This window comes from Pungitius pungitius, chromosome 5 (assembly GCF_949316345.1).
Source record: "Pungitius pungitius chromosome 5, fPunPun2.1, whole genome shotgun sequence".
Classification (NCBI taxonomy): domain Eukaryota; kingdom Metazoa; phylum Chordata; class Actinopteri; order Perciformes; family Gasterosteidae; genus Pungitius; species Pungitius pungitius.
The window spans coordinates 386,166-413,756 of record NC_084904.1 but is presented as its reverse complement, the minus strand read 5'-3'; the positions used below and the strand labels follow the sequence as shown (position 1 = coordinate 413,756).

General features: G+C 42.2%; 2 protein-coding genes across 5 annotated transcripts in view; both read right to left on the bottom strand.

Annotated features, from left to right (window-relative positions):
• Positions 1-27,591, bottom strand: part of pcsk5b (proprotein convertase subtilisin/kexin type 5b) — a 55,529-nt gene that overhangs the window by 5,678 nt on the left and 22,260 nt on the right. The window contains exons 12-27 of one of the 3 annotated variants that reach the window (XM_037482094.2): positions 25,778-25,966; positions 25,104-25,240; positions 24,645-24,758; positions 24,402-24,504; positions 21,855-22,048; positions 21,392-21,476; positions 19,678-19,781; positions 19,317-19,455; positions 17,836-17,951; positions 6,679-6,781; positions 5,890-6,026; positions 4,360-4,560; positions 3,252-3,320; positions 645-705; positions 425-570; positions 4-210 (exon numbers count right to left, since the gene is read on the bottom strand). In XM_037482094.2, coding sequence (XP_037337991.2) covers positions 4-210; positions 425-570; positions 645-705; positions 3,252-3,320; positions 4,360-4,560; positions 5,890-6,026; positions 6,679-6,781; positions 17,836-17,951; positions 19,317-19,455; positions 19,678-19,781; positions 21,392-21,476; positions 21,855-22,048; positions 24,402-24,504; positions 24,645-24,758; positions 25,104-25,240; positions 25,778-25,966 — 2,105 coding nt within the window. Of the gene's footprint in view, positions 1-3; positions 211-424; positions 571-644; positions 706-3,251; positions 3,321-4,359; positions 4,561-5,889; positions 6,027-6,678; positions 6,782-14,709; positions 16,630-17,835; positions 17,952-19,316; positions 19,456-19,677; positions 19,782-21,391; positions 21,477-21,854; positions 22,049-24,401; positions 24,505-24,644; positions 24,759-25,103; positions 25,241-25,777; positions 25,967-27,591 lie in introns of those variants that run through there. The other 2 variants (XM_037482095.2, XM_037482096.2) reach the window with 2 other exon arrangements.
• On the bottom strand, positions 8,227-13,508 carry LOC119217331 (uncharacterized). 2 transcript variants are annotated; one of them, XM_062562145.1, is made up of 8 exons: positions 12,970-13,508; positions 12,010-12,132; positions 11,735-11,857; positions 11,459-11,581; positions 11,184-11,306; positions 10,908-11,030; positions 9,923-10,019; positions 8,227-9,324 (listed from the first exon to the last, which is right to left on the bottom strand). In XM_062562145.1, the coding sequence occupies exons 1-8, from the start codon at positions 12,982-12,984 to the stop codon at positions 8,996-8,998; spliced, it is 1,056 nt and encodes a 351-aa protein (XP_062418129.1). In that variant the 5' UTR covers positions 12,985-13,508; the 3' UTR covers positions 8,227-8,995. The 2 variants fall into 2 exon arrangements, with proteins under 2 accessions (XP_062418129.1, XP_062418128.1); XM_062562144.1 differs by lacking the exon at positions 12,970-13,508 and having other exon boundaries at positions 12,010-12,412.

The window sequence follows — 27,591 nt, the reverse complement described above, 5'->3', positions numbered from 1 at the left end:
AACCGTTTCTGAAGTGCGTCCCGGGACAGAGTGGAAGGTCTCTGCCGCTCAAACACTCCCCGCTCTTCAGTGTGACTCCGCCCTCGCACGAGTCACAGTCGTCATATTGTGGCCCTCCGCAGGTAAGGCAGGTGCGGTGACACGGCTCACATTCCTGGCTCTCCTCATCCACAAAGAAACCTTCCTCACAGTGATCCACACACTTGCCGCCTGGACACAAAAACACTCATTTTGGCGGCTTCCATAAACATAGAAAGTTCTTTCCTTCAGAAACGATTTATGATTGGACTCGGATGTTTCAGATGGACAGCAATAGCTGAAGAATTTTACTGGAACGTGTACACTTTTAAATATATATATATTTATAAAAACCGAATGCCACACCATAACTCACACCATAAGGATAAATGGTTCCAATGCTCACCAGAGACATAGAACCCCTCTTTACACAAGTAGCACTGGGACTGGTCGCAGATTTCACATTGACGTTCTTCACACGGAGCGCACGCCATGGTGGCGTCCACACTGTAGGTCCGATCTGGACAGGACTGATGACAGTCTGTGTCTAACCTGGTAGAGAGACGATGTCCGCGTGAGGACATACAAATACAGGAGTGCAATGAAAATAAACCCAAAAGACTTACTGGTAAAATCCTTCTTCACATTTGAGACAAACAGTTCCCTGCGCCTGATCTGCTGAATCCTCTGTGGTGAAGAGAAGAAATTAAACAAATCACCACACCAGGCATCCTGGGATTTCTGGACTTGGTGAATTAGCACAGTTTTCAATTTCAAGGCAAGACAAAAAATGGTTTATATCCGATCAACCTTGTTATCATTGTTGCAATCAAATGACATTAAAAGAGGCTGTTTAACTTCTTTTTTTTTAAACTATTTGCACTGACAAAAATCCCCATCTTGACAAAGAGTATAAAGTATGGTATGAAGACAATATGCGTCAGTGTAAGAATGCTGGTGCGTCCTGTTTATTTGATCTAGTTTCCTTTCACACCAGCAGGAGGCACTGTGACATCACACAATGACCGTGTAGACATGCTGCACAACTTAATGGCACCGACAGATCAATCTTCATCGGAATGCCATGAATGTAGAAGAACCTAAAAGATCCAACATCAAAGACTTCAAGCATTTCCGTTCCTCTAAAACATCTCATCTACAAGAAGACAGAAGTGACATGCTGCCGCCCTGCTGTGCTTCTGTGCAGCTTGCACCCAAACTACGACACAAAAGCAGGCATGATGACGTGAGCAAACCAACCTGCATATTTACTGTTACTTTGTGTTGTACTACTAGAGACCCAAGAACCAAGCCACGCGATAGGAACATGTCATTGAGTGTGAGAGCTCCTGCTGTCAATCAAAACCATCCAACCGGTGTCTTAGGAAGAGCCCCCCTGTCGTCCCTTAGTCCCCCGACGTGAAGATATCTCCAGGGACAGAGGGAACAAGTAGGGAGGAGGAGAAGGAAAGGATCGGACAGGAACCAGAGAGAAGTAGAGTGAAAGAAAGATAGATAACTACATTGAAAAAAGCCACTTCTGCAGACTTCCCCCCCAGGGGCATTGGGGCTCTCTAGAAACCCCTCCATCGACCCCCAACACCCCATTCCTCTCAGTCCCCCTCCAGCAGCCTCAACTTAACACTGCACCGGTTTGTACTTCAATGCGGCCGACAAGCCACTACCTGTGAAAGCTATTACTCACAGAGAGAGGGACTGGGACAAAGGGAAGGTGGGAGGGGACAGAGGAGCTGGAAACGATGCCTTCAGGCTGCGTCTACGAGAACAGACTAAATAGCTCCAGCATAAATAGGAGCTGTGAAAGCCAGGGGAAGGGAAATTCTGACAGAATTCAAAGCGCCGTGCACATCCCAAGTATGCACGAGTGGAATGCACAAGCACTCATACGATTTACAGCCTACGTGCACTCACAGGTTACACGTTCACCCGCACTCAGTCTCATCAGAGGATGGATGAACAGCGTTTTTACCATCGCCTCAAATTATCACTGCAGTTTGAGAAAGTGACGTGTTTTTACTGAGAAGTGTTTGTGAAGTGGATTGCTGGTTGAAAAAAAAAAAAACAGAACAGATATGCCAGTTAAATTACATTATTTTAGCTCAGATATAAGCAGCATCAGAGAAGTGGAGGTGAGATGAGGTTTAAGTTCAGCTCCAGAGTGAAGGATCGAGAGGAATACTTAAGATCAATTTGAGTTGATATTGAAACAAACTAAACGAATCACCTTGCCTTAAAAAAACAGGTCTAACAAGCCTGAAAAAAAGTAAGCACAGAGATAAACAGACTGAATGTCAGAGAAAATGTAAACTCAAAACACAACACACCGATTGGAAAGGAGTCCGCAGCAATAATGAGGGCTTTTTATCCCAGGTACAAAGCACCTCAGCCTGAGAGAGCTTTTATCATTGCTCTAACATCTTATACACAGCCAAGCAAAGCCAAGGCCGTTTTATTGATACAGCCCATTACCCCAAATTAGCTTTAAGAGGTTTTACGATCTGTCCACATAACACCTACTGTCCTTGGACCCTTCATTGGAAATCTGGTATCAATTTAATCCTCGATTGAATTTAACAAATACACACTAGCAAAAAGTGGAGTGCATCCAAATCTGATGCCATGTATGAAACTCAAGATGTGCTAAATGTAAGCACACACACACACACACACACGTTTCGCAGGGCCAATCGAATGACTTGTTCTGTAGTTTACTAAGAGCAAGTAGGTTGGGGGGAGTTTGTTATTCCACCCAGAATGCATAATAACATAATAACACCTGTCTGCACCTCAGACGAGTTGAGAACAACAAGGCTCTCTTCTTCACTGACATGGTGAGTTGTATGATGAGCCCAAGTAAGGACAGTTTTTACTGATTATATATTGTATGGTTCACTTATGTGTTCACATTTCACAGGGTTACAAAAAAATGATCTCATTTGAAGCTTTTTCAGAATTTTTTTTTTTCATTTTTGCTTATATTGGACAATATACTGTCTTACAAGCTTTTCTGACATGTCACTGGATCTCATTCCCAAAGATTACAATAATCTAAGTCTTCAACTCTGAAAACAGCTGAATTTGAGCAGTACAGGTTTTCTCATCTACAGTCACTTTGACTACAACATATATAAGATTGTAGTGTTGGTGCACTTGATTATAATTTCTTGGTGGATGCAGGGGAAAGAGGTGGGAAAGGAGGCGGAGCAACTTACTGCGTTCACATTGCTTACATCCCTCGTCACAGGGGACACAGTCCTCTTTCAATGCATCTGCAACCTCACCTGATAAAAAACAGCACGTGTGGAACAACATGAAGTAAACAGAAACAACGTTGAACTAAAATGTCCATTTTGTGAAAACTATTGAGTTCATGTCAATGGCTCGATATTGGATGTAGAGGATAATAAGTTGTGTTACAGGTTCATTTAAAGCCGACTCACAGCTCAAATAAGTGTCTTATGAATAACCACTGCAGTAGATGTCACATGGATCTCCCTGTGATACCAACTAGGACCCGTCTGCCAAAGTGATAGCGATAGATACCGAGCTGTGTTGTGGATATCTAGCTGTGTTATGGCCACTTCAAGCAGTCTGTGGGGCCTGTTAGGACCTGCCTGCTACGTGATAAGAACTGCATCTCCTCGCTCACATCTTATCTCAACCCTTAAATACTTTCTTCATTACACCTCATCTACGTGTCACGTTCAAGTTGTAACTTCCCACCTCCAATTCTTCGACTTATCTGAAAGATCTCACAGAAGAATTTCACTCAAAGCACCTCTGTTGGCTGACACTAACATTTCATATTAAGAGCTAAAGTGGGACATGTTCAACCTTCACAATCTTCCTGAGGACATTAAATACATTCAGCAAATATTCTTCAGATGAACAGAAAGTAGAAGCAAAGAAAATCCTCAGCGCTGACTACTTGTCGGTCTGGGGCAAATGCAGAAGTTTTCATTTAATTTGACCCCATTCATAGCTTTATAGCACATATATAAATATATATATATATATTGCGAGGACATGTGTTGAAGGTTGATAAATGGACCTTGCAGCCCTAAATCACTTTTTAGTTCACTTCAGAAGGTTATAATTCCTCAAACTGCCTATTTCCCACTACGAAATCAAAGGCATCCTAGTTAAATGAGTACCTGGGTTGTGTCATATTTGGTATTTTAACTAAGTAAGGTAGGTAATAATGAGGTCACTCTGTAATAAGATCTTTCCTAAATGATTTTTCATGCTCTGTGATGGTGACATTAGTAAATATGCCTGGTTATAAGACAGTGTCTTTTATCTAATGAGGCTCTGTTTCACCTGTGCTGCACTCCATCGGGACACACTGGCCATTCCTGAGCTTGTGTCCTTGGCTGCAGTGGAGACAGTGATCCTCGGATGAACACATGAGGCAGGTTCCAGGACAAGGTTCACACCGACTTCTTGAAGAGTGGAAGAACCCTCCCGGACAGACATCCCGACACTGGCTCTGAAAGAGGTACCTGGAGACCTCAAACTTATCTAGATGGAGAAAGACGAGAAGATGAAGCACGTGCAGCAAATGTTGGGAGGTAAGAAACGGATATGCTGTTATGCATGTATATACAGTATATACATACATATACATGCATATATATACACATACATGTATATATGTTTATACAATGGTATTCACAGGGAGGCCATGTAAACAAATCTACCTCGAGTTCCATGCTACGAACTGTGTGAACCTGTGTTTGCTTGGGTCCTGTATTTTCATTCATGTTTATTGATTTAGCCTTATTTTGGGGCTAATTTATGATTTATTTAATCCAGACCTGATTGCTTATTCAAAGTTGCCAAGATGTTCAAGTTTAATTCTTGAGTTAGGATTCAAAAGTTTGTGTCACTTAAATACACTGAATATCAAAAGCTTGTGTGGAATGAAGGCACGTGTGTGTGTGTGTGTGTGTGTGTGTGTGTGTGTGTGTGTGTGTGTGTGTGTGTCTGGCCAAGATTTGAGAGGTTGTTTTGACAGAGAAATGACACGGTGAGAGACAGATGGAGGGTTTCTTCATGTTATTATTGTTATGTCTCAGTGAGCCTCAGACAGACCTGCAATTAAATGGAACCACATTTGCAAACAGTCTGACCAACTTGCCGGCTAATTGAGTGTGAGTGTGTGTGTGTGTGTGTGTGTGTGTGTGTGTGTGTGTGTGAGGGCGAGAGAGAGAGTGCGTGAAAGGGAAATCTGGTGTTGATCTTCTCCTTGGGTGTCTGGCATCATACGATGTGTGTGTGTGTGTGTAATATAATCTCCCCAGTGTAAATACTATCTGTGACACTGTGATAAACAGAGTTATTACCAACACCTTCAAGTTGATGTTTCTAGAGTTGAGAGCCTCTAATGACGTCCAGTTTCATCATAATTGTTTTCACACTAAAGAATAAGGGGGGGAGGGGTTTGTATTCGCTTCACAAGATCTTGAAACTATGCAGGGAAGGAAAACTAGTAAAAATGAAATGAAGTAAAATCACTCATCAAACATAGAAAGCTGAGAGATTTGCAGTGAGATTAATTTACCTTTAAATGTTTGATACTGGAGTCAGAAATGAACGAGTCTTGATTTGATCCACGTGATGCCACAAAAAAAGCACGATTTCACTTACATTCCAGTCACAGCTAGATCGATGGGTTTTAAATGAATACCAGGGCACCTTTACAAAATGCTACCTGTCACTTCAAAGGCTGACCAGTTTAATCTGTTATTACTGGTCCTGTCCGTTACACTATTGCAACCCATAGAAACATGTATACTTTTTGTTTAAGAGGAATTGGTGGTTTTTAAACCTCGATCCAGGTGTGTGTACCTCGGTCACAGCTGGTGCAGTTGTCCGGTCCCTCGTCGGCACACTCATGGCAGGTGTGGTGACAGAGATGGCACTGGCCCCCCATGGCGTAACGGCCCTTCTGGCAGCGGATGTCACAGCGGCCATCGTCAAAGAACCTGCAGGTGGGCATTTAGTTAAAATAAAATATAAAATAAGCCTTCCTGTTTGAGCAGGTTTTGAGGAATCATTGAGAAGAAGGTGGGCTCCAGTACGTGCACACCTAAGGACCTTCCACAGCTGAGGGGCTCCAACCGTTCAGGTCTGACTGAGCCCAGCAGGGAGCCTGCTGCTGTGATTGGCTCGTGCGCTACACGAATGCCCCCCCTCTGCCCTCCTCGCGGGGGGGGTGGGGGGGCGTAGGGATGAGCTACCAAGCTATCGCTAATTCTGCTCTCATTTGCGTCCTGATCAACATCAGTGCTTCCATTGACTGCAGGATGTCTTTCTTTAGCATTTTCTTCTCCAGATAAAATGACTGTAGACAACAAACCACGACGAGCTTTATGTTAAAACACTCGCCAATAGTTCATTTTTGAAAGAAATGATCACATTATAAGCATGAATGGTGGATTGCATTCTAGAAATCATTTTAATACAAAGCAATAATGTAGCTCCACAATTTTCATCAAGTAATGATAAAATGGTTGAAAAAGAGTGCTGTCAGTATAAATCAATATATTATGCCTAAGATGACCTAAACTAGAAAATAGCACATGATTAAGAATTGACCGGTGCGGGACACGTGGTGAGAGGGGGGTGTCATCTCACCGTGTAGGAGGGCAGCTGGTGCAGTCCTCGCTGTTTGGACCTGTGCACTGGAGACAGGTAACATCGCACAGGTGGCACGATCCATGACGGCTCATGTACTGTCCTGCAGACGGACAGCGACAGTGAACAAAGCATCAATCACAATGCGCTTAATCTGTTTACCTGCTTGTGCGGACTTCTTTATTTTGTGTCAGAGTTACACCAAATATATGCACCAGTTGGTTGTTGTTTTCATTTCATTGAAACCCAATTATGCTGATTTCTGACCCAATAACAATCTTCTCCTCTTCATCTTGTTTTCACATTATGTGTAAATGTAGTTTACAGCATTAAAAACATCTACAGTCTTAAAATGTCATGTTTTGGGTTTTTTGGCCCCATATGGGCTTGAACACAAGACTTAAACAATTTTGTTTCACGATTTTAAAGGATTTGCATCATAAACATCAACTACAAAACATCTACTCTACAAATAGAAATGTGCAGCAATGCATTTATACACATATAAACACACTGTGTTTGTATTGGAAGTAAACTGACCATCATGCTGTGGCTTTCATAATTTAGAAGTGTTGCGTAACAGCCCAAAGTTATTGTATGAGATCAAAAGTTTATACGTGTGATTTCATGCAGATCAAGTGAAACCAAGTCACCCATAAGAAGCTTTGTCTGATACGCGCTGCCACTCATACACACATTTTGGGGTTTTGGCAGGAGACAAAGGAGCCGTAAGCAGAAATGTAATTATCCTTCATGAGGGGCTGAATCAACAAGCCTCTACTATGTAAAGAGGAACTTTCTATTACAGACTTTCCACTTGCATCTTTTTCACCAAAATAATAAAATGTCTTCTAACCACCAGCCCCCCCCCCCCCCCTCGCCACATCCTCTTCTGTTGAAAATGCTAAAAATATGTGTAGGTTTTGGGAGTCGGGTCTGGAAATGAAGTTTAGAGCACTAGAAATCTCAACACCCGGCAATGTAATAGTTGATCCAAAGCATCATCCCACTCCAGGTAGATCTATTAGTATGTATTATAATTTGCATAATTCATTCTTATTCTTTTAACATCATAAACTAACCATGTTTACCAAAGAGTATTTGTTCGCACTGCGTGAACAAGTCAACTTTGCTCACATTTATCCCAAACACAATAATATGAAATGCACATGGGATACTGTGTCAAACGTTGCAAAACACACACTTAGCAACATTGGAAAGAGCCACGACAAAAGAGACAAAACGTGGTCTATTGCACCACCTCTGTGTTGGACAGAGGGGACAGACATGAGGACGGCGCGGCGCGGTCTTGGTGCGAGACGAGCATCCTTAAAGGAAGCGGCGAGATTGTGTGCTCTCTGCCGCTCTGTGAGGAGCTCAATTGTTCCTCTCAAGACAAAAGAACTCCTTTGTGTGCGAACACAACAGGCGGTGGCTTCCCATTCGCTAAACGCCATCACACACACACACACACACACACACACACACACACACACACACACACACACACACACACACACACACACACACATACAGGTAGATATGTATTAGGTGGACTTTTTCGCCATACAGGCCCGGGTGTGGTTTAGATGGACTACCCTTTCCTGAAGTCCTACAGCTTTGGCAGTTAGGTTAAAACACTTAAAAAAATCAGAAAAAAAATCAGCTCACTTTAGATTTCAGATACAACCTACACAACCTCATACACAGCAACCTAATTATACCGTGGTATAGGTAGACATTTTTATTTTGACAAAAGTATGACTTATAAGGACCAAAAAAACACTATTGGGTCTTTAAAGGGACAATGATCCCGCCCTCCTCATTAACATAAATACACACAGACTGGACACAGCATTACTGGAACCATCAATTTAATATAAAAAATAATGTTAAAGGATGGCCAAATTAGTGGCATACAAATTTGGCCCCTCAAAGTGAGATAGTATGTGTAGAAATCTATCTATACTATATAAAGATCTATCTATGCAGAGGGAGATCAGCCCCTACAACCTGGGTTTCATTTAAGATGATAAAGACAACAACGAGCTGGGGCGATTTTTTTTTTATTACTGTCCCACTCAGGACACAAGCAACCAGACTACAGTGGTTTTGGAAACTATTGTATGAAACAATTGTTTACAAAAGACTTGCTTGACAGAAGACTTGAAGACAAAGGACTTGACAGAGCAATAAGCAAGACATACATAACATTTTTTCATCGCACCATGGAAATTTACCTCAAGACAATGAAGGGGAAAACGTGCACAAACTTGAAGATTTCATCCATTAAGAATTTCTAACGTCTCTTATTACATTATGATGAGGTTAATGACTTGTGCGTGTATACTTTTGCATGTAAACAGATTAGAAGACAAAAAGGATGTAGAACAAATAACAAAAACGCATGTTTGTTTACAGCTGGGATAGTCTTTTCAGCTGTTCCCCGATTCCGGACGAAGTCTCTGACATTTTGCACAGTTCTTTGTTCCAAGACGGGTCCTTCCACCAACTTGCAGTGACTGCATTCGTTCTTGGTGGCCAGGTGACCTTTACGAATATGGTCTTTGAAGTGCCGCATTACCGCATGAACCTCACAATTAGACCACGCTCTCTTTGTCCCTCTTCTGGACCCAGCATCCTTTCCTGATAAACAAAGTAGACAAAGACAATCACACAAAAATAATTAATATTTTGGCCTTTTTGTGTCCAAGTACAATTAATTTAGCACATTTTTACTTTGAGTTAACCCTTTTTCTGAGGCAGGATTTATGCCAGACTCCTGAACAAACTGAGACATTTTGAATATATAGTATAAGTTTCAATACCACAGATTTATTATAAGTTGTTGTCAGATCAATAGAGATCTGAAATGCATAATGCAAAAGGTTCCCCTTTTATAGAAATAATTGATGCCCATGTTTGTACCTTTAACTGTAATGACAGGTGTATTGGAGAAAAACCTCTAGCATTAAACCACAACAGATCTGGTCAGTGCCAAAATAAAACACCTTTTAAGTAATCTGAATGATATTCCACACCAACTACTTCAACTTCATCACAACAGATGTTTACACATTTCACAATTATGAGAAATAGTTGATATATTAGCTTATTATGCTGTGAACGAAGAATTATTTGTCGTAAGAGTTTCATTATAGAATGGTGTGTACATTAGAACACAGCAAATATATCGACCCAATACCTAAAGACAAACTCTGTACTAATTCACTAAATAGCTCACCTCTGCATTCATAGCCAACCCACTTGAAGGAGGATACAGGTCCCACACATTTGTCCAAAGAGGATATTGTTGCGCACACCAGGTGATGCTTTAGACACTGTGAAAAAAAAGTATATATAATGTATATTCAACAGTGTCTTGTTGGTATTTCATAAGCACATGTGTGCCAAATTTCAGGTCAATCAGTCATATAGTGAGACATCTGTATGCTTTCACAACAAAGAGATATGTTTTTTAGGGGCGCTATCCCAAGACACTTTCAGTTTACATGCGTTATACATGACTACGAAGTTTCATACATGTAGGTCAACCGTTGAGCTGGGGGCTGGATGATTGATTTGTAAGGGGCACAATTAAACCAAAGTGCCATTTTGAAGCACTACAATCAAATCAGGTAACTTAATCTTTGCCATTAAATGTGTGTACCAAGTTTAGTTATGTTTTGAGCAGTTAGTTCCTCAAAAGCACCGTTGTTGAGTTAGAGAGTGTAATGTCCTCATATAAAACTGTCCGCCATGAGAGGCGACTACACACACACACACACCTAGTAGATTTAGAGAATGTCCTCATATAAAACTGTCCCCATACACCATGAGAGGCGACTACACACACACACACACACACCTAGTAGATTCAGAGAATGTCCTCATATAAAACTGTCCCCATACACCATGAGAGGTGACTACACACACACACACCTAGTAGATTCAGAGAATGTCCTCATATAAAACTGTCCCCATACACCATGAGAGGCGACTACACACACCTAGTAGATTTAAATCGAGGATGTCAATTCTGATTTTAATTTCCGATGTCTAACGTCCTTGTACACCACTGTCCTCATACACCATATACACACACACACACACACAATGTGTAAATGTACCATTACAGAGAATATTTAGGGTTTTAATGAGGCAACTGCACACACATGAAACATGATTGAATGCTTTTTCACAAGTAATTAAGTTTAGACTTAGTTTACCTTTTCAACCCTTTTGGGGGTACCATGTTGTGGACATGTTGGACTCAGACCATCCACAGAGGTCTCAATCTTGTTGGCCTCGTCACTTGCAGCAGACTCAATCAGCTCATTCGCAGTGATCATCTGTAGCAGATAGAAAAAGGAGAAGGACAATGTATAGAGAAACTGGAAATGTACCATTAAAGAGAATATTTAGGGTTTTAATGAGGCAACTGCACACACATGAAACATGATTGAATGCTTTTTCACAAGTAATTAAGTTTAGACTTAGTTTACCTTTTCATCCCTTTTGGGGGTACCATGTTGTGGAAATGTTGGACTCAGACCATCCACAGAGGTCTCAATCTTGTTGGCCTCGTCATTTGCAGCAGACTCAATCAGCTCATTCGCAGTGATCATCTGTAGCAGATAGAAAAGGAGAAGGACAATGTATAGAGAAACTGGAAATGTACCATTATAGAGAATATTTAGGGTTTTAATGAAGCAACTGCACACACATGAAACATGATTGAATGCTTTTTCACAAGTAATTAAGTTTAGACTTAGTTTACCTTTTCAACCCTTTTGGGGGTACCATGTTGTGGACATGTTGGACTCAGACCATCCACAGAGGTCTCAATCTTGTTGGCCTCGTCACTTGCAGCAGACTCAATCAGCTCATTCGCAGTGATCATCTGTAGCAGATAGAAAAAGGAGAAGGACAATGTATAGAGAAACTGGAAATGTACCATTAAAGAGAATATTTAGGGTTTTAATGAGGCAACTGCACACACATGAAACATGATTGAATGCTTTTTCACAAGTAATTAAGTTTAGACTTAGTTTACCTTTTCATCCCTTTTGGGGGTACCATGTTGTGGAAATGTTGGACTCAGACCATCCACAGAGGTCTCAATCTTGTTGGCCTCGTCATTTGCAGCAGACTCAATCAGCTCATTCGCAGTGATCATCTGTAGCAGATAGAAAAGGAGAAGGACAATGTATAGAGAAACTGGAAATGTACCATTATAGAGAATATTTAGGGTTTTAATGAAGCAACTGCACACACATGAAACATGATTGAATGCTTTTTCACAAGTAATTAAGTTTAGACTTAGTTTACCTTTTCAACCCTTTTGGGGGTACCATGTTGTGGACATGTTGGACTCAGACCATCCACAGAGGTCTCAATCTTGTTGGCCTCGTCACTTGCAGCAGACTCAATCAGCTCATTCGCAGTGGTCATCTGTAGCAGATAGAAAGGGAGTGGGTGGACGATCAGAAGGCTTTCCTTAATATTTCTCAAGATTTTAACAATAAACATCAAACCAAAGCGATCAAGTAAAAACTGAATAGTTAATACATGCATGTCTTTGGTACCCCAGCAACCGACGCATTTTTATCTTTATTTATAGAACATGTACGATCAGAAAACATTCTATATCCATTTAAATCAGTAACGGAGATAAAATAATAAAATCCTTAACAGCGCCATTTACATTTTTTTGACACTGTTTCACAATTTAAGAACATCTTTAGAAGCTCTAAGATTAACTGTAGAAGTTAAAAAAGTCCCTAGCATGTCCGTTATGTAAAAATCACAAAGCATATCATATCTCACCTCACACGGTCTCATCTCCTCCATTCGTAACTGTAGCTAGCTCCGTTTTATACAAAGATAGCTACTCGGAGCTAACGGTACTCACGGAGCTACTCGGAACTAATGGAGCTACTCGGAGCTAGCTACACACGGAGCTACTCGGAGCTAGCTACACACGGAGTTAGCTACACACGGAGCTGCACGGAGCTACTCGGAGCTAGCTATACACGGAGCTACTCGGAGCTAGCTATACACGGAGCTACTTGGAGCTAGCTACACACGGAGCTACTCGGAGCTAGCTATACACGGAGCTACTCGGAGCTAGCTACACACGGAGCTACACGGAGCTAGCTATACACGGAGCTACTCGGAGCTAGCTACACACGGAGCTAACGTTACTCACGGAGCTTGCTACTCATGCATGTCTTCATCTTTAAAAAACGTTCGTATGTAAAAATCATAAAGCATGCCATCATATCTCACCTCACATGGTCTCATCTCGGAGCTAGGTATTCAAGCCTGTCTCCATCTTTAAAGGGCTGATAGACCTTGTACTTGACGTCCGTAAGTCCTTCCAACGTCACTGACACGCCCCTCCGACGTCACTCACCCTGTCCCGCTCCGCAGGAAAAACCAGCCAATCACAAGGCAGCCCGCGAAATTTTAACCGTGTGTGTCAAAATGTGTATGAAACAGCACCAGCATGGTCAGGACGCTACGCGGCGCTGTTCTATACACTGTGATACACAGAAATCAGGTCAAGTGGTAAAAAAGGACTTTCCACGAAAAAGAGAGAGTATGTTACTTAAACAGTTATAAGCCGTTTACACTCTTTGTTTTATGAGGACCTCAGCATGGTTCGTATATACCATATAGGTCCTCATAATGCTGGTGTGTAATCAGGTGAAAAGTCCACATATAACATATCCACCAACACACACACACACACACACACACACACACACACACACACACACACACACACACACACACACACACACACACACACACACACACACGCACACGCACAAAGACAAAACAGGGAGCCAAGTTGTCGAGGGACGGAAAGCCGCACAACTCCACTCGACACTTTGGACTCCCCCTGCCGGGGGGGGGGGGGGGGGGGGGGGGAGGAATGGGTGTGGAGAGGGAAGAGAGCCTGTCACTCAGGGGAGTAAAACCTTTGCCCCTTTATGCACTAGCTGACCTTGTGAGGACATTGACAGTCGACTCTGTGAGGAGAGGGACACTGACATCCATCACACCTGGTCCTGAATAACAACTACCTGGCCCTTCTGCCTCCTGGTACCTGCAAACACTTGGTCCAAGGAGGCAGGGGTAAATCATGTGTCCACGATATGCTGCAAGTTTAAATTCAGGAGAATATAAACCTGTTTCTTTAATAGTGTGCATACATTTAAGCAGGTAAGTGGTTGTACTGCTTGAACTGAGGGGAGATTCGTATTTCTTATCAATTCAAAGGCAGGCTCAAAATGATGACCAAATGATGCCTTTTGGGGCGGTACCGGAGGAAGAAAAGCCCATACGAATATCCCCTGAGCCACAGTGCTGCCTCCACAAGTTACAGCAGGGTGAACTAAGATTTGCATGACCCAAACCCACATGATGTCTATGGCAGCGGATGCTAGAGATCTGCAGGGTGATGTTTCCTCTGGTTAAAACCAGCACTGAAGAGCGCTGACGCCATGAGAGAGGAACGGTTGTTTAGTTACAGGATTAGAAATGGGTTTTATTTTTTAAATTAATGAGGGTAATAACTGTAGGAAACATTCCCCCCCCTCTCACACAAACTATATAAGGAAGAGTTTGTGTATCAGTAATAGTATTGGCCACAGTTGGCCCAAACACTCCACACCTGTGTGTCTCTTACACTTCTCCAGGGTGCAAAAAAACGAGTACGACAGCGTGAGCTTCACAACTCCAGTGAGGTGATGAAAGAACAGCAGCAAACACCTTTAACCACGTCTTCCTTTCGTATCCTTTGCATTTAAAACACTGAAAGCAACCATCTGAATTTAAATGATCTTACCTCTTCCAATACCTGATCAAAAGAAACAAAAATAACAATGGACTCAGAGGAAACCTAATCTTTTGGAAAGGAAGTGAGAAACTGATGAATGAAAATGCAAATGAGTCAAACAATAATTAATACACTGTCAAACAATCGATGAGAACTGAAACAAAAAGAAAAACATCAACATCAACAGATTAAACATTTTAATAAGAACACTCAAGTAAAAAAGATTTTCAAAACTAGGACTTTGAGTAACATTAATAATGCATCGTCACAGATATGTCACAGGTAAAAAATAAAAACAGCTCTTATATGAGGGGTGTGTGTGTGTGTGTGTGTGTGTGTGCATCTACTACCACACAGTCCATTCAAGTCATTTTAAACAATGACCAAAAATAAGTTTTTGTTAACCAAAACAGGGGAGTCATCAATCTTTATTACAAATCATCAGGAACCATAACCAGTTGACAGTACAACAATTGATCTAATACTGTAAATGCTCAACGTGCAGGAGTAAAAACCCACACGATTAGAATAAGAGTCTTAAACATTATATTTGCTGTTCTTTATCAGCACAGGAAGAGCCTTCTAGCTTTCACAGACAGGAGGAGAAACCAGACATCTGACGTCTGTTGGCTCAACAGCATTCAACAATGATTTTGTCAGTTCAACGCAAAATAATGTAAATAAGAAAATTTGGGTAGGGGGGGGGGAGGGGGGGTTGAATTAACCTAAAGTCTAATCCCAAATCTATTTCAACATCTACACGTTGAGCCGTGTTTTGCCGTCCGTCTGACTGTGAGAGCTTTGTCTTTATTGTTAACATTTACTTTCATTGACCTGATACTTCAGCCAATGTGCATAGCCATCAACAATGGAACAGATAATGGAATGACAAAGATTAGAAATCCTAAAAACACCATAATGCACGGAATCAATATTTTGGGGGGGGGGGGGGAAGGTTCTAATCCAGAATCTGTAACATAAGCAAAAAATGGTCATCGGTGCATCTGTAGCAGCACAAATTAATTATTCTCCACTGCGGCGTTTCCTTCCCTGCAGAAAGCTCCGGAAGGAAGGGCTATCGACTCGTCTTCTCGTACCTCTGGAATGAATCAATGCTGTCTGGGCTTACATTAAGAATTAATGGCATTCTCCTACACCAATAAAGACAAACACACTCTACTCAAAGGGGAACTTTATGTTTGTGAATACATGAAATTAGGGGATTTTGGTTAGTAACGTGCATCGCTTTAGGGACACGGTGACACTGCAGTATCCAACTTTAAGTGGTGGCAGGTTCATGTTTCTGGCCCATGTTTATTAGACTATGTGTGTGTGTGTGTGTGTGTGTGTGTGTGTGTGTGTGTGTGTGTGTGTGTCTTCCCTCTTCTAGACGGCCAAAGTCAGCCCAGACAGACATTATTTTCACATTACTAAGTGAGCTTTTTTTTTTTCTTTCTTTGACGTATATTTACAGGCAGAAAAATCAGGGCCTTTCCTACTGTATATTCACTTTCCATCTGTTCATCATTAACACAAGAAAGAGAGAAGGAGCCAAAAGAAAACTGCACACAGACGTATTCAGAGATTCACAGGCTGAGTGGCTCCGGTTTTAAACTACGCTTCCTACACTGGCAGAAAGAAGAAAGAACGAAAGGTTCAATTATTTTGGCAGCGATGCTTTGGTCACAAAATACCGACACTTTAATTCTTTTGTTTGTTTTCATTTGCTTGTTTTTTCTTGAAATAAGTCCTTTACACCCTGACCACGTGTGTGTGTCCCAGTACAGAAAAAAGGTAGGTTTGTTGTAGTCCTGTCATCGCACCTCCGATGCAGTCCCTTTAAGAGGCACAAATTCTCTTATAAATTATGTGACTGTGAATGTGTGGGCAGGGGGGGGGGGGGGGTTGAGAAGGAGGGGTGGCCCCTGTGCCCCCACCCCCCCCCCTCGCCCCGGCACTCCCTTTATGCCCGCTGAGAACGTCCCGTCAACCCTTTTGCGAGCACGTTCTGCAGCACAGTTGCTGCAGCACTTTCCTCTGGCAAAGGTTGTTCTTTTTAACGAGCACGCAGAAGCTGCCTTCCGCCCAAGATTCTTCATTTGCTTTCCACAGACCAGGAAGAAGAGATATAAGGGGTTTGAAGGAAGGGGGGGGGGGGGGGCATGCACATACACATTTAAATGCATGTGGAAACACACACAGGGCAGAACCATCAAAAATGATTGAATGGCAGGTAGAGCAATGTGATTGGTCAGAACAGGGTTCAGGTGACAGGAAGAGTTTTTTGATCCAATCACAGGTGATGTTCATCAAGGTGGAAAATGATTGTTGTCCAGTGGAGAGATTGGATCCACGTCGGGAGACAGGAAATAAAAATAAATAAAAAACAGAGAGAAAGAGAGAGAGAGACAAGAAAAAAAAAAGTCACACAATTAGCAATTTGAAGATTTTTTTAAATTCAAAACTTGTAAAGTGGACCACCAGTCTGCAAAAACAGGCAATTACTTCATTTATCAACAACATTTAAACGTACCAGCCACCTTTGAGCTTAGGTTTAGGAAGGTTAAAAACAGACTGGGTGTGCACTTTGAGTAAAGTACTCATCATCAACAGAAAGGTCTCAGTAAACACATCATCCTCTCAAAGACTTCGGATGGTCACAGGACCATTTCAATCAGAATCCTGGCTGGACCAGCAACTCACACACGGCTGTCAAAGGGTCATAGTCCGACCATCGCCTCGCCAGTTAGTGAGAAACGAGTCAAAAGAAAGGAAAGAAAACCCCATAAAAGAAAGACATTAAAGCATAGGAATGAAACAGAAAATGCAAGTAAAAGCAACTAAAAACCAGAAATTGTTGTCGTTAAGCAAATGATATGGAAGAAGATTGACATATTAATAGCAATGGATTTTAGATGGTTCAAGAAACCGCTCACAAAGCACAGGAATAAAAAAACATTTAAAAAAAGGATGAGTGCGTTTGTAGTAGATTTTAAATTAGTCTTGTAGAACATGAATGAGACCTTTAGATGAAGCACAAAAGTCAGGACAGACTGCGCTGCTGCTTTCAGGCAGTTTGATTCAAGAAGTTAGTAGAAGGCAAAGTATTATGAATAAGGGCATTAGTAAGTCCTCATCTTTTACTTAATAAAGTTACCTTCTGCAATTATTTTTCATTTCATAACATTCAAACAAGCCTGGTTTAAGCCTTTACTTCTACACACTAGTATGCTGCCAGTGAGCGGCAATGCAAGTATCAAACAATCACATCGAGGCCATCTCGTAGATAAGAAATCTGTCAAACTCACCATCTTTGCAGATGGTGCTGACCACACAGGCTCCCGCCTCCAGATTGTAACCCCCGACACAGCTGCTGCAGTTCCTTTCCCCGGGCCCCGAGCACTCGTAGCAGCTATGGTCACACCTGTCGATGGGTGGGTACAGGTTTAGACACCACTCTGTGCAGCACTATACCTATATGCTCACATGTCCCCCCCTTATAGTTATTTATTTTACATTTCCAAATTGCTGCACTCCAAAATGCCTCTTTGATTGCATGCATGTGATGGTGTGATTCTCTATTTGTGTAAACACAACCGGGGACAAAAGAGGGGACCTAACAAAGTGAAATCCACAGGCAACGCTACCTTATATGTGTGTATTTCATCTGCCAAATGTATGCTTTTCATTTATAGGCTGGAGTTAATGTATTCGGCCCTTCCAGAGTCTGTTGGTGAGCAGCGTTTGGAAAGAATTGGAAAGATTTGAGTGCAGAAATAGACGAGCAGAGTGATGATTAAATGATTAAACAAGAAAGCAAAGTTATCACATTTACCGTGAAAATCAAAAAGATTCTAGTAGGAAATGATCTGACCAGGAGAGGACAGAGAATAAGGAAATCCAGTCCCAAGATGGGAGAAGGACATATGAGGGAAGAAACAAGCTGTCTGACTGTGGAGGAGTTTAAATACGGGTCTGATGGGAGTCAAAGGAGGCAAAGGAGTCATCAAACAGTTATTAATACAGCAATAACTATGTTCTTTCCCTTTTCCCTCTTATCCAGGTTACCATTAGTGATGAGTGACAACTGTGGGAGGAGTGCAAACTGCTTTAAGACAGAAACAATGGCCACAATAAAAGGGCAGTTCTGAAAGGTTTCTTTTTTCTTTTTTTTTTAATAAATGGTGCAAATTTATCAAATCGTCAAAGTTACAAACTCCATGAGCAACAAAGTAAATGTCACTCCTAAATGGGTTATGGCATTTGCCTTTGGACTGAATAGAAAAGGTGTCAAACAAAAACGTCCAATTGTTTGACTTTGGTTTACTTTCTTAGAAGAAATTAGTTGAAATTAGTCTTGTGGACGCACCCCCCCGACTGCCTTCACCTCAGCTACAGGTTGAGTGGAGCTGCTGGACGTAGCTCGCCATGGCCAATCGATGATGGAGATAATGACCAGAATATATCATATGTCTACACTTTCAATCACACAGCAGCAAATGAGCCGGTTGTAGGTTTAAAAAAAACTTTAATTATATGGATTATACTCCAATATTATTTCCACACAGGATTCAGGTTACAAACATATAAAGTAAACCAAATCTGTCAGTTATTTATTCAAAGTTTTAATACACAAGTTAAAATATGTTCCTGTGCTAGAACAACATGGGAAGTTTGCACAGCCCTGCCTGAAGCTCTACATTTCTGTTTTCAAGATCTCTTTCTAAATCTTTGTAGACTGGAGATCCACAAGTTCACTGAAGAGGTGTTGGCAGGTGTGCTGACTCACTTCTTACAGGACCTCTGCACCTGCCCGCTGTCTGAGGTCTGCTCTGACAGGTAGTAGCCAGTGCTGCACGTTAGCACACACCGCCAGTCCTCAAGCAAGTAGCCATCGGCACACTTTGTGCAGGCTTCTATACCCGTGCCTGGGAAGACATGGACACACATTTCAGCACATTGTTAAGACATTATAGATCAAATGTTCACATCTGCTTATCCACTAAAATCACAACTGCCTGCAGGATCAGCAAAGATGGCGAGTTTGATACTTCTTGCATTGATCAAAGGTCAGTACTAGGATTGTGTCTGCTTGGAAACTTAAGTACACATAATAAACTGTACCTCCAATCAATCACATGACTCCATACCTGCGCAGGTGGCACAAGCCCGATGACAAGGCTCGCAGTTCCTCCTGTGGCCGTTGTAATAAGTCCCTGGGTCACAGGTCATCTGACACTTGTTCCCTTGAAGACTAGAAAGAGGAACACACACACACACACACACACACACACGATGTTATAGTAAACAACATGGATATAACAAGACAAACTAAATATCCATTCAGGTGGGAGCAAGTAAAGGCACGCTCATATCCAAACTGTTTTTTGAAAAATAGTTTGTTTAAAAGTGGGTTGTTAAAGAGCCATTTTAATTAGAACTTTCTTACTAGTCAAATATTTTGGAATAATGATAACAATAAAAGCTGCAGCATTGGTATCATGTGGGTGTCTACATTAGCACAGTTCAGTTTATCAGAAATATAAAACAGTGTTTCATCTTCTGGATTAAATAGTGGATTTTGTTGATTGGAAGTTATAAAAGACATTTTACAGGAGTAGAAGTCAGTCAGTGAGTCGGTTTGCAGGTTACAAAGTCACAGGACAGGTGAGCTCGCACAGCTGGTCTGCGTTAAGGTTTCCCAGAAACGATCTCGTCTGGTCCTCCTCGTCTCCTAGCCGACCATGAAGGGTCTACAGAATGGGAGGCGTGTGTGTGTGTGTGTGTGTGTGTGTGTGTGTGAGCATGTGTCTTTTTGTGGTCTCGCCGGCATTCAGAGGAAATTATGGCTTACTGGTGTCTCCACCTCCACCTCTGGCTACACTGAACCCTTAAAGCCACGTTCAAGACCACAATGTGTTTTACGTGCTTCACGAGTGTTTCTCTCATGACCGATCAGGAATTCCAGCACTTTGAAACGCCCGAACCGTTGTCAGGTCAAGTGTAGTCGGGTTTGTTTGAAGCTGTGGAAGTGACCAGAAAATGAACTGCAACATGTCTTTAAGCATAACTAAACAGCTTCAGATCAGAGGCTCTTCAAAGTGAAGACCACAACCCAAAAAGGACAACTACTCCACTTCTTGTGGGTCTCCACATTACATGAGTGTGTGTGGGTTGTAATAAGTCTCGGTCACAGGATGAAACTCTGTTTACTCAGTGTGGGTCCCAGAGGGAGATGGTTTGGGAGCCCTGGTTTCATTTGTTCCAAACCACAGAGAAACAATATGTCCTGGTTCGGATTAGCTCCAAAGTGCTGTATTCCTGCAGCATCGGGAGTGGATGAACACAAAAGATGTTTATCCTAAAACCACAACACTGACATTAAAGCTAAATCAAATCAAAGAGACAAAACATTAACTTTTGTACTAAAAGACTGAAAAGAGGACTGTGTGCAATGCTAGATCTTCAATTTAATACAAGCACATCCGATCAGTTATATTGTCGGTTTAGGGCTTTTCCAAGCACACAGCTCCAAAATCACATACACTATGTTGTCAATATCTTTCTATATAACTTACTACAAATGTGTTTAGGTGAGCTGCATCTGAAGCCACACTTTGTGCAGATGGGGGGCATCTTTGGCAGCTTATTGACAGACTTAAACGCCAGCTTGCTGCCATTATCACAGACCTTTTTGATGTTTGTTTCTTTTTGTACTTAAAGGTGGCCCAAAAAAGTGTTGTCATAGTGACAATCAATCAGCTTCTGTGACAGTTAAGAGGAAATCTTCCAACTCTGTCAAATGACCAATGCACCGAGTCCAATCAATCACTCAGGCACCGACCCGCATGCCTCCCCGTTTACCTCATCCCAGGTTTACATTCTGTGCAGATGTTGGAGCTGGTGCACTTCTTACAGCTCTCAGGACATCTCCGGCAAATGTTGGAATCTGAAAGACAGCAGATGAGGCTGCGTTCAGCTCTTTTATACGGCGTCAATTACTGGTACCAGTGAATTTGAAGACACCGCATTTGGACCAAACAAATTGTAATTGCCATTTTAATATATTTTTAACACTGTTTGCACATATCTATAAACTGTTTTATCCAGAAATGAGAAAGACTTAACAATGAGGAACATATACATTCTGCTCAATATGAATTTTATGGTGTTGTGAGATTGTAGGAAACTATGACACAATATTCACAATTGATATTTTAAATATTGAAGTCAGATGTCCCCAAGGTGGGACCAATAAAAAGAGTTCTGAAACAAGTCCTCGACTGCAGGGCTGCACTCATTATTTCAGGGTTTCAGTGGAACGTACCACTGTCGAGGTAGAAGCCGTCCCCACAGGTGGCGCCGCACGTGTTGGAGCCTTCATTGAGGTGGAAACCAGTCCTGCAGGTGGTGCACTGGTCGCTACGGCTACCAACGCAGGTGTCACATAACGAGGAGCACTTTTTGCAGCGCTTCCTATCGTCACGGAAAAAGCCACTGGGGCACTCGGACACACACATCCTGCAGACAGGAGGTTTAGGGCAGAGAGAGCGTCACAAAAGTGGAACTAAAATAAGGGACAATTTACATCTCTTATAGACATATTAAATTTATGCACAATTAACAACCTTCATCACACAGAATCCATGAAATGGAAAACATATGTCTAATGGAAAACATTCCTCTTGTGTAGGTCTCAATTACAATGTAAATGTATGCAATTACAAAAAGCCTTTGTATACAGGTGCTCTTTAGGCACAGGTATTTATATAGTTATATTTCATATGGTTTTAAAGGAGTAAAGCAGAATATTTTTCATGAATTAATGGACAAGCTGAAGTAGAGCGACCAGGGTGTGTGCGTGCGGGGGCTATATGATGAACAGGTGTAACATCTGTGGAATAACTTCACGGACCTCAGCAAACCCCCCCCCCCCCCCCATTCTCCCTGAGGCTCCCTTCCTAAAGGTGAAAAAGATCTCCAAAATCCTCAAGAGCAAAACACACACACACACACACACACACACACCTTAAGCCTTCATCACACATCTTTCTGCCAAGAAACACACACACAGCATGTGTGAAACACATAATCCACACGTGCACGCACACACGGCCATGTGTTCCAGCTTCAATGCAATAAGTATTTAACGGATAAAGATTGTCAAAATACTACAATGAAGCGTCTACACACCAAAGATACCAATTGATTGAAAAGTCTTAGAAGTTGTAATTGACCGCAAAAAGCTGTCAAATAAATTCAACCGGGCCAAAGAGGGTCGTGTCCTCAGTGAGCCAAAAAACTAAAAATGACATTAATACAACAACTAAATAGTTTCTCTACTGGATGTAGTCCTGGTGATGTAAAAACAAAGCTTTGAAAAGAGAAACTCTTTGACAGACTATTAAAGAGTTCTGCCAACAAGCCCGTTTACAACACAATGCACACACACACACACACACACACACACACACACACACACACACACACACACACACACACCAGCGGGACGCCATGCAAGCACATACACACGCCCAAATAGTACCGGTTGGACAAATATTTCCCCCCCCCCCCCGTCATCTCAAAAGACGGCCTGTCAGGGACTCTATTCGGCTCACACCTGCCAGCCTGTGACTTTTTTTTTTCTCTTTTTTGTAACGCGCCACAGGCAGTCACACCTCAAGTCAAGGTTTTCACTTTGTGTCTCAGCTCATCAGCGGTTTAACCAGATGGCAGAAAGAGTAGCGCTATGAGCACGTAGATGTGTGTCGTGACCAGTAAATGACTTCACCCCTCTTAACCTCCGTTATTGCTTTCTCACTCCACCCAGCCAACAACACGGCGGCGGCTTATTGTTATGCAAAGTACGCTATGAATATGTAGATGAGAGTATGCTAACAGATCAGGGCGGCTCTCTAATGTCCAGAGGAGCTTCATAAGTTGTCAGCAAGGGAGGACTTTGGAAAAAGACCACATAACCACAAATGCGCGCGCCCACACACACACACACACACACACACACACACACACACACACACACACACACACACACACACACACACACACACACACACACACACACACACACACACACACACACACACACACACACACACACACACACACACACACACACACACACACACACACACACACACACACACACACACACACACACACGGGGGGGGCAAACCTTTTCAAACACCCACACGCCTTTTGGGGGGTCTAGACCATCAAACACATGTGTAGGGATGTAATTATGTGAACATTAAACAACATCCCTCCTCCTCCCCCCCCCACCACCACTCCCCCAATCTTCATTCATCAATTGCTCCCTGTGGTGGCAAGAAAAGGGCAGCACACCTCTAAAGTAGGCTAATGATAAGGCATCGGCTAAGCGTGCATGGGCTCATGCACCTGCATCGGGTTTCCTTTTATTAGTGCAGAGACCCGCCGACACAAAGGCAATTAGGAAAGACTTTGATCCTAAGGGCACACACACACACACACACACTTTTGTGGGGGGGAAGGGAGAAACTGAAAATAACATGACCAACAAGAAACAGCCTCTCTGCTATCTTAGGAACAAGCCTGAACCATATTCACATGAAGCTCAACAAGTACCAGGGCAACATGGACCTGATGTGATGATCAAATCAAAACAAGACAAATGGTGAGAATATTACAGAAGCTAGAAACAGCGACGTGTAGTTTTGACACTGAAGGAATCGTCACGCAGTTAATTTCCGCTGGAATGCTGATCATCAGAATCAGATTAGAAAGATTTATAGCCAATTCACTAAATCTAAATTGCATTTAGACCTGCTTAATAATAAAGCGTACGTCACAGTGAGGGAGCCTAGAGGGTTCTGACCTGGTGTTGTTCTTGAACTTGAGGAAGTAGTGGAGGCAGTTGATGCAGTGATGAGGTCCAGGACCTTCACAGCCGTTCTCATTGCATTCAGAGTCACAGGGGCCTGTTGACCCAGAAGGTCACATGACAAAGACATCATGACCCTATGAAGAGGTTTCATGATGCGACTTACTGTCATTGTGACAGGAAACTACCACTACGGCCTCTGACCTGTCCAGGTAGGGCTGTGGACTCGTGACTCACCGTTGTACTCCTCGGTGAACTCCTCGTCGGTGGAGCGGGGCTTCTCGCTGCGCAGAGAGGAGTACGGGTGCAGCGAGGTGCCATAAGTCACCAGGGACCACTCTTTCAGCTTCCCTGAGGAAACAAAAGCAGCGTAAGAGTCACAGGATCCGGACGAGACGAGTGTCCTTTGCAGATAGATGTGTTCTTTTTTTCTTCTGTTCAGTTGTAACACAATAACTCCCTGAACCATCTTTCAACAACACACATAGTTCTATTCTATTTACCGCTACTGTTATTAAACTGCATTGGAATATAGTGACTGCTTTTTAAAAAACTTCTACTACTCTCCCTTTGTTGTTACATTAGTGGGTCATTTGAGCAGTTAAATTCCACATGTGACCTCCTGCTGTACTTCCTTCTCTACTATCTGTGACGAGTCTGATGATTATTTTGGAATATTTAGCGAGGCGGTCGTACCGGGTACTTTCTGGCTGCGGAGTTGAGAAGGTGAATCGTAGATCTCTAGGACCCAGTCGCCTGCGGCCTTCTCTCCCCAGCAGTGGGTGGTCATAAACTCCCAGTTCTTAAAGCCCTCCATGGAGTGATCAAACAACCTGCACATCAACAACACACACATAAACGCACAAGACGATCGTAGATGAGGAAACAACTCAAACACATTTCAGCAGCTCAACCCGAGTGAATCAAATGAAGCTCAGCATTGAACGGGACTCTTTCATGTGAGGGAACATGCGTTAAGTACATGCAGCACTTCTGTTTGTGTGGTGTTTCTGCCCGGATTAAAAAAATTATTCTTGTTTAAAAAAGCACAGACAAGTCAATTTGTTTGGAGAATCAAGTTAATTTATTTAAATGGACAGAATCACCAACTGTAATTAAGCTCTGTTAAGTATTTACCAAGGTTCAAAACATTTTAATTTAGAAGCACCTCGTCTTTTCATTAGGTCTTAACAAAATAAGCTGAATTTCCAGTTCCCTCCGTTTTTTGACATAATGTGCAAAAAACGGCCAATAGAAGGTTGTATATTCTATTTAAAACCATATTCTGAAAGAACAAATCAAATCTATTTAATTTAGTATGTCATCTTTGCAGTTTATGTTGTATAACATCACAACTGGCTTATTTTTACCTGTTGGCAAGAAGCTGAGACTTGGTCCCTGAGGGAGAGGTCAGATTGATTGACAGGTCCCCACGGCGAGGGTGTGTGATTGTAATACGCACCACCACGTGTTCCAGGTAGATCACGTGGTGGTTTGGGTTGTCCGTGCATCCCGTTGCCTTGTACACGGACCGGACCACATGCTCAGGACGGATAGTTCTGCAACACAAAACATGAAAAGACAATAAATAAAAAAGAAATATCCCGTTTTTTGATTTCTTGAAGCGTTTCCAATGATGTTCTTAATTTGTTTGCAGTCCGCCAAAGAAAATAAGAAAAAGTGCACTTTTAAACAGCTCTAATGACAAAAAATAATTGTTGCATTGGAAATTTCAGAGTCAAACATTAACAAATATTAAGCAAATAGAAAGACACATCACATATCGGAGCAGTGGACGGCCTACCAAATTAAAAGCATGTTACATAGGAATGCTTCAGTTAAAACCTGTGCTTTGATAACAGTCACAGAACTTTAGTGAACTTGTTTCAAGCCATTCCACATATTTGTTAATGACTTAACACTCAATATTGAGTTTCCATCCAATGAGGCACCCCTAAAATGAATCCCATGTAAAGTGATTTAATGAATAAAAGTAAGACAAAGAGCGTTATTTGGTTCTTCCTGTCCATACAACAGAATTATCACCAAACATTTAGCCAACACGTCTCCCTCCATAACATCTGCGGTATATAGCAGTACTCTGGAGGGCTTTTTACAAAGACATAAAACATGGACGGTTCCAGTTCAGCGGACATTGGACACCGTCTTGTTGTAGCAAGTGAAACTGGGTGAACACATGAAGCTCAGCATGCTCACTCACTAACTGTGGTACTGGGTTACTTGAAGGATTTATTCTTGGAGAATAAAATGGAGCTTATGAATGACACTTGTTACCAATATAACAAAAAAGGATTGCTATAATTAACACTTGAATTGAAGCCAATGACTTGAGCGTTTTGATCCCGTATTCTAAACGGTTTCATTTCAACCAGAGGTTGTCAGGGTCACATGACAGAGGGGACGTTTTTAGGGCCTAAGCACAGATGTTTATCGTTAAAAAGAAAAATTATCAGCTGGTACGGATGAATCTTTTCTCTTGGAACAACGTTTTACTCAAACTTGGCTTCGGAGTCTTTTTGATTAAAAGTGCCTGATTTCAATTGAAGTCATAAATAACTACTTTAATCATTCTATTCTGCTAATCTTGTTTTGTTTTAAAGCCACGTGTGAATCGTCAATCATTTATATAGTTCTTGGGGGATTAATAGTCAATATAAACAGTTAACATTAAAACCAGTGGAAAAGGCATGAGCTCAGGCAGACATGATGGAACGACTAGGGGAGAAAACAATGAATGTCTCTTTCCTAAGTAGTTAATGCGGGTTTGGAAGCAGGGCGCAGTAATGGCTGGGGAGTCTGGGGCTGATATCACAGCTCACAACGCAGATCACCAAAGCGTAAGCATGGAACCGAGCAGAGCCGACGCACAGCTGACCAACACCATCCTCATCACACACGCATCAGGCGGTTCTCCTGTGTGGAGCGAGGCGAGCCGCAGGGTGCGTGGGGACATGCAGCGGGGAGGGGACGGCTGCACTCAGTCAGCACGTCACAGAAAACACATGCGTCTGCTGTAGATGTACACCGAGGAAGAAAAAGAGAGCCGTGCACCTCTGCATCCAAAACGCATCGAGACAATCTGTGAAACAAGCAGACGCACGCTCATGACCCACGTGAGCACCGAGTCATTTAAAAATAGATATTTACTTGATGAAGTGGCTGG

Coding starts and splice junctions, on each gene's coding strand:
- LOC119217331 (XM_062562144.1), bottom strand. CDS start 12,255: ATGCATGTATTAACTATTCAGTTTTTACTTGATCGCTTTGGTTTGATG. Junction 11,858..12,009: donor CCCCCAAAAGGGTTGAAAAG/GTAAACTAAGTC, acceptor TATCTGCTACAG/ATGATCACTGCGAATGAGCT. Junction 9,325..9,922: donor GGTTGGCTATGAATGCAGAG/GTGAGCTATTTA, acceptor TTTGTTTATCAG/GAAAGGATGCTGGGTCCAGA.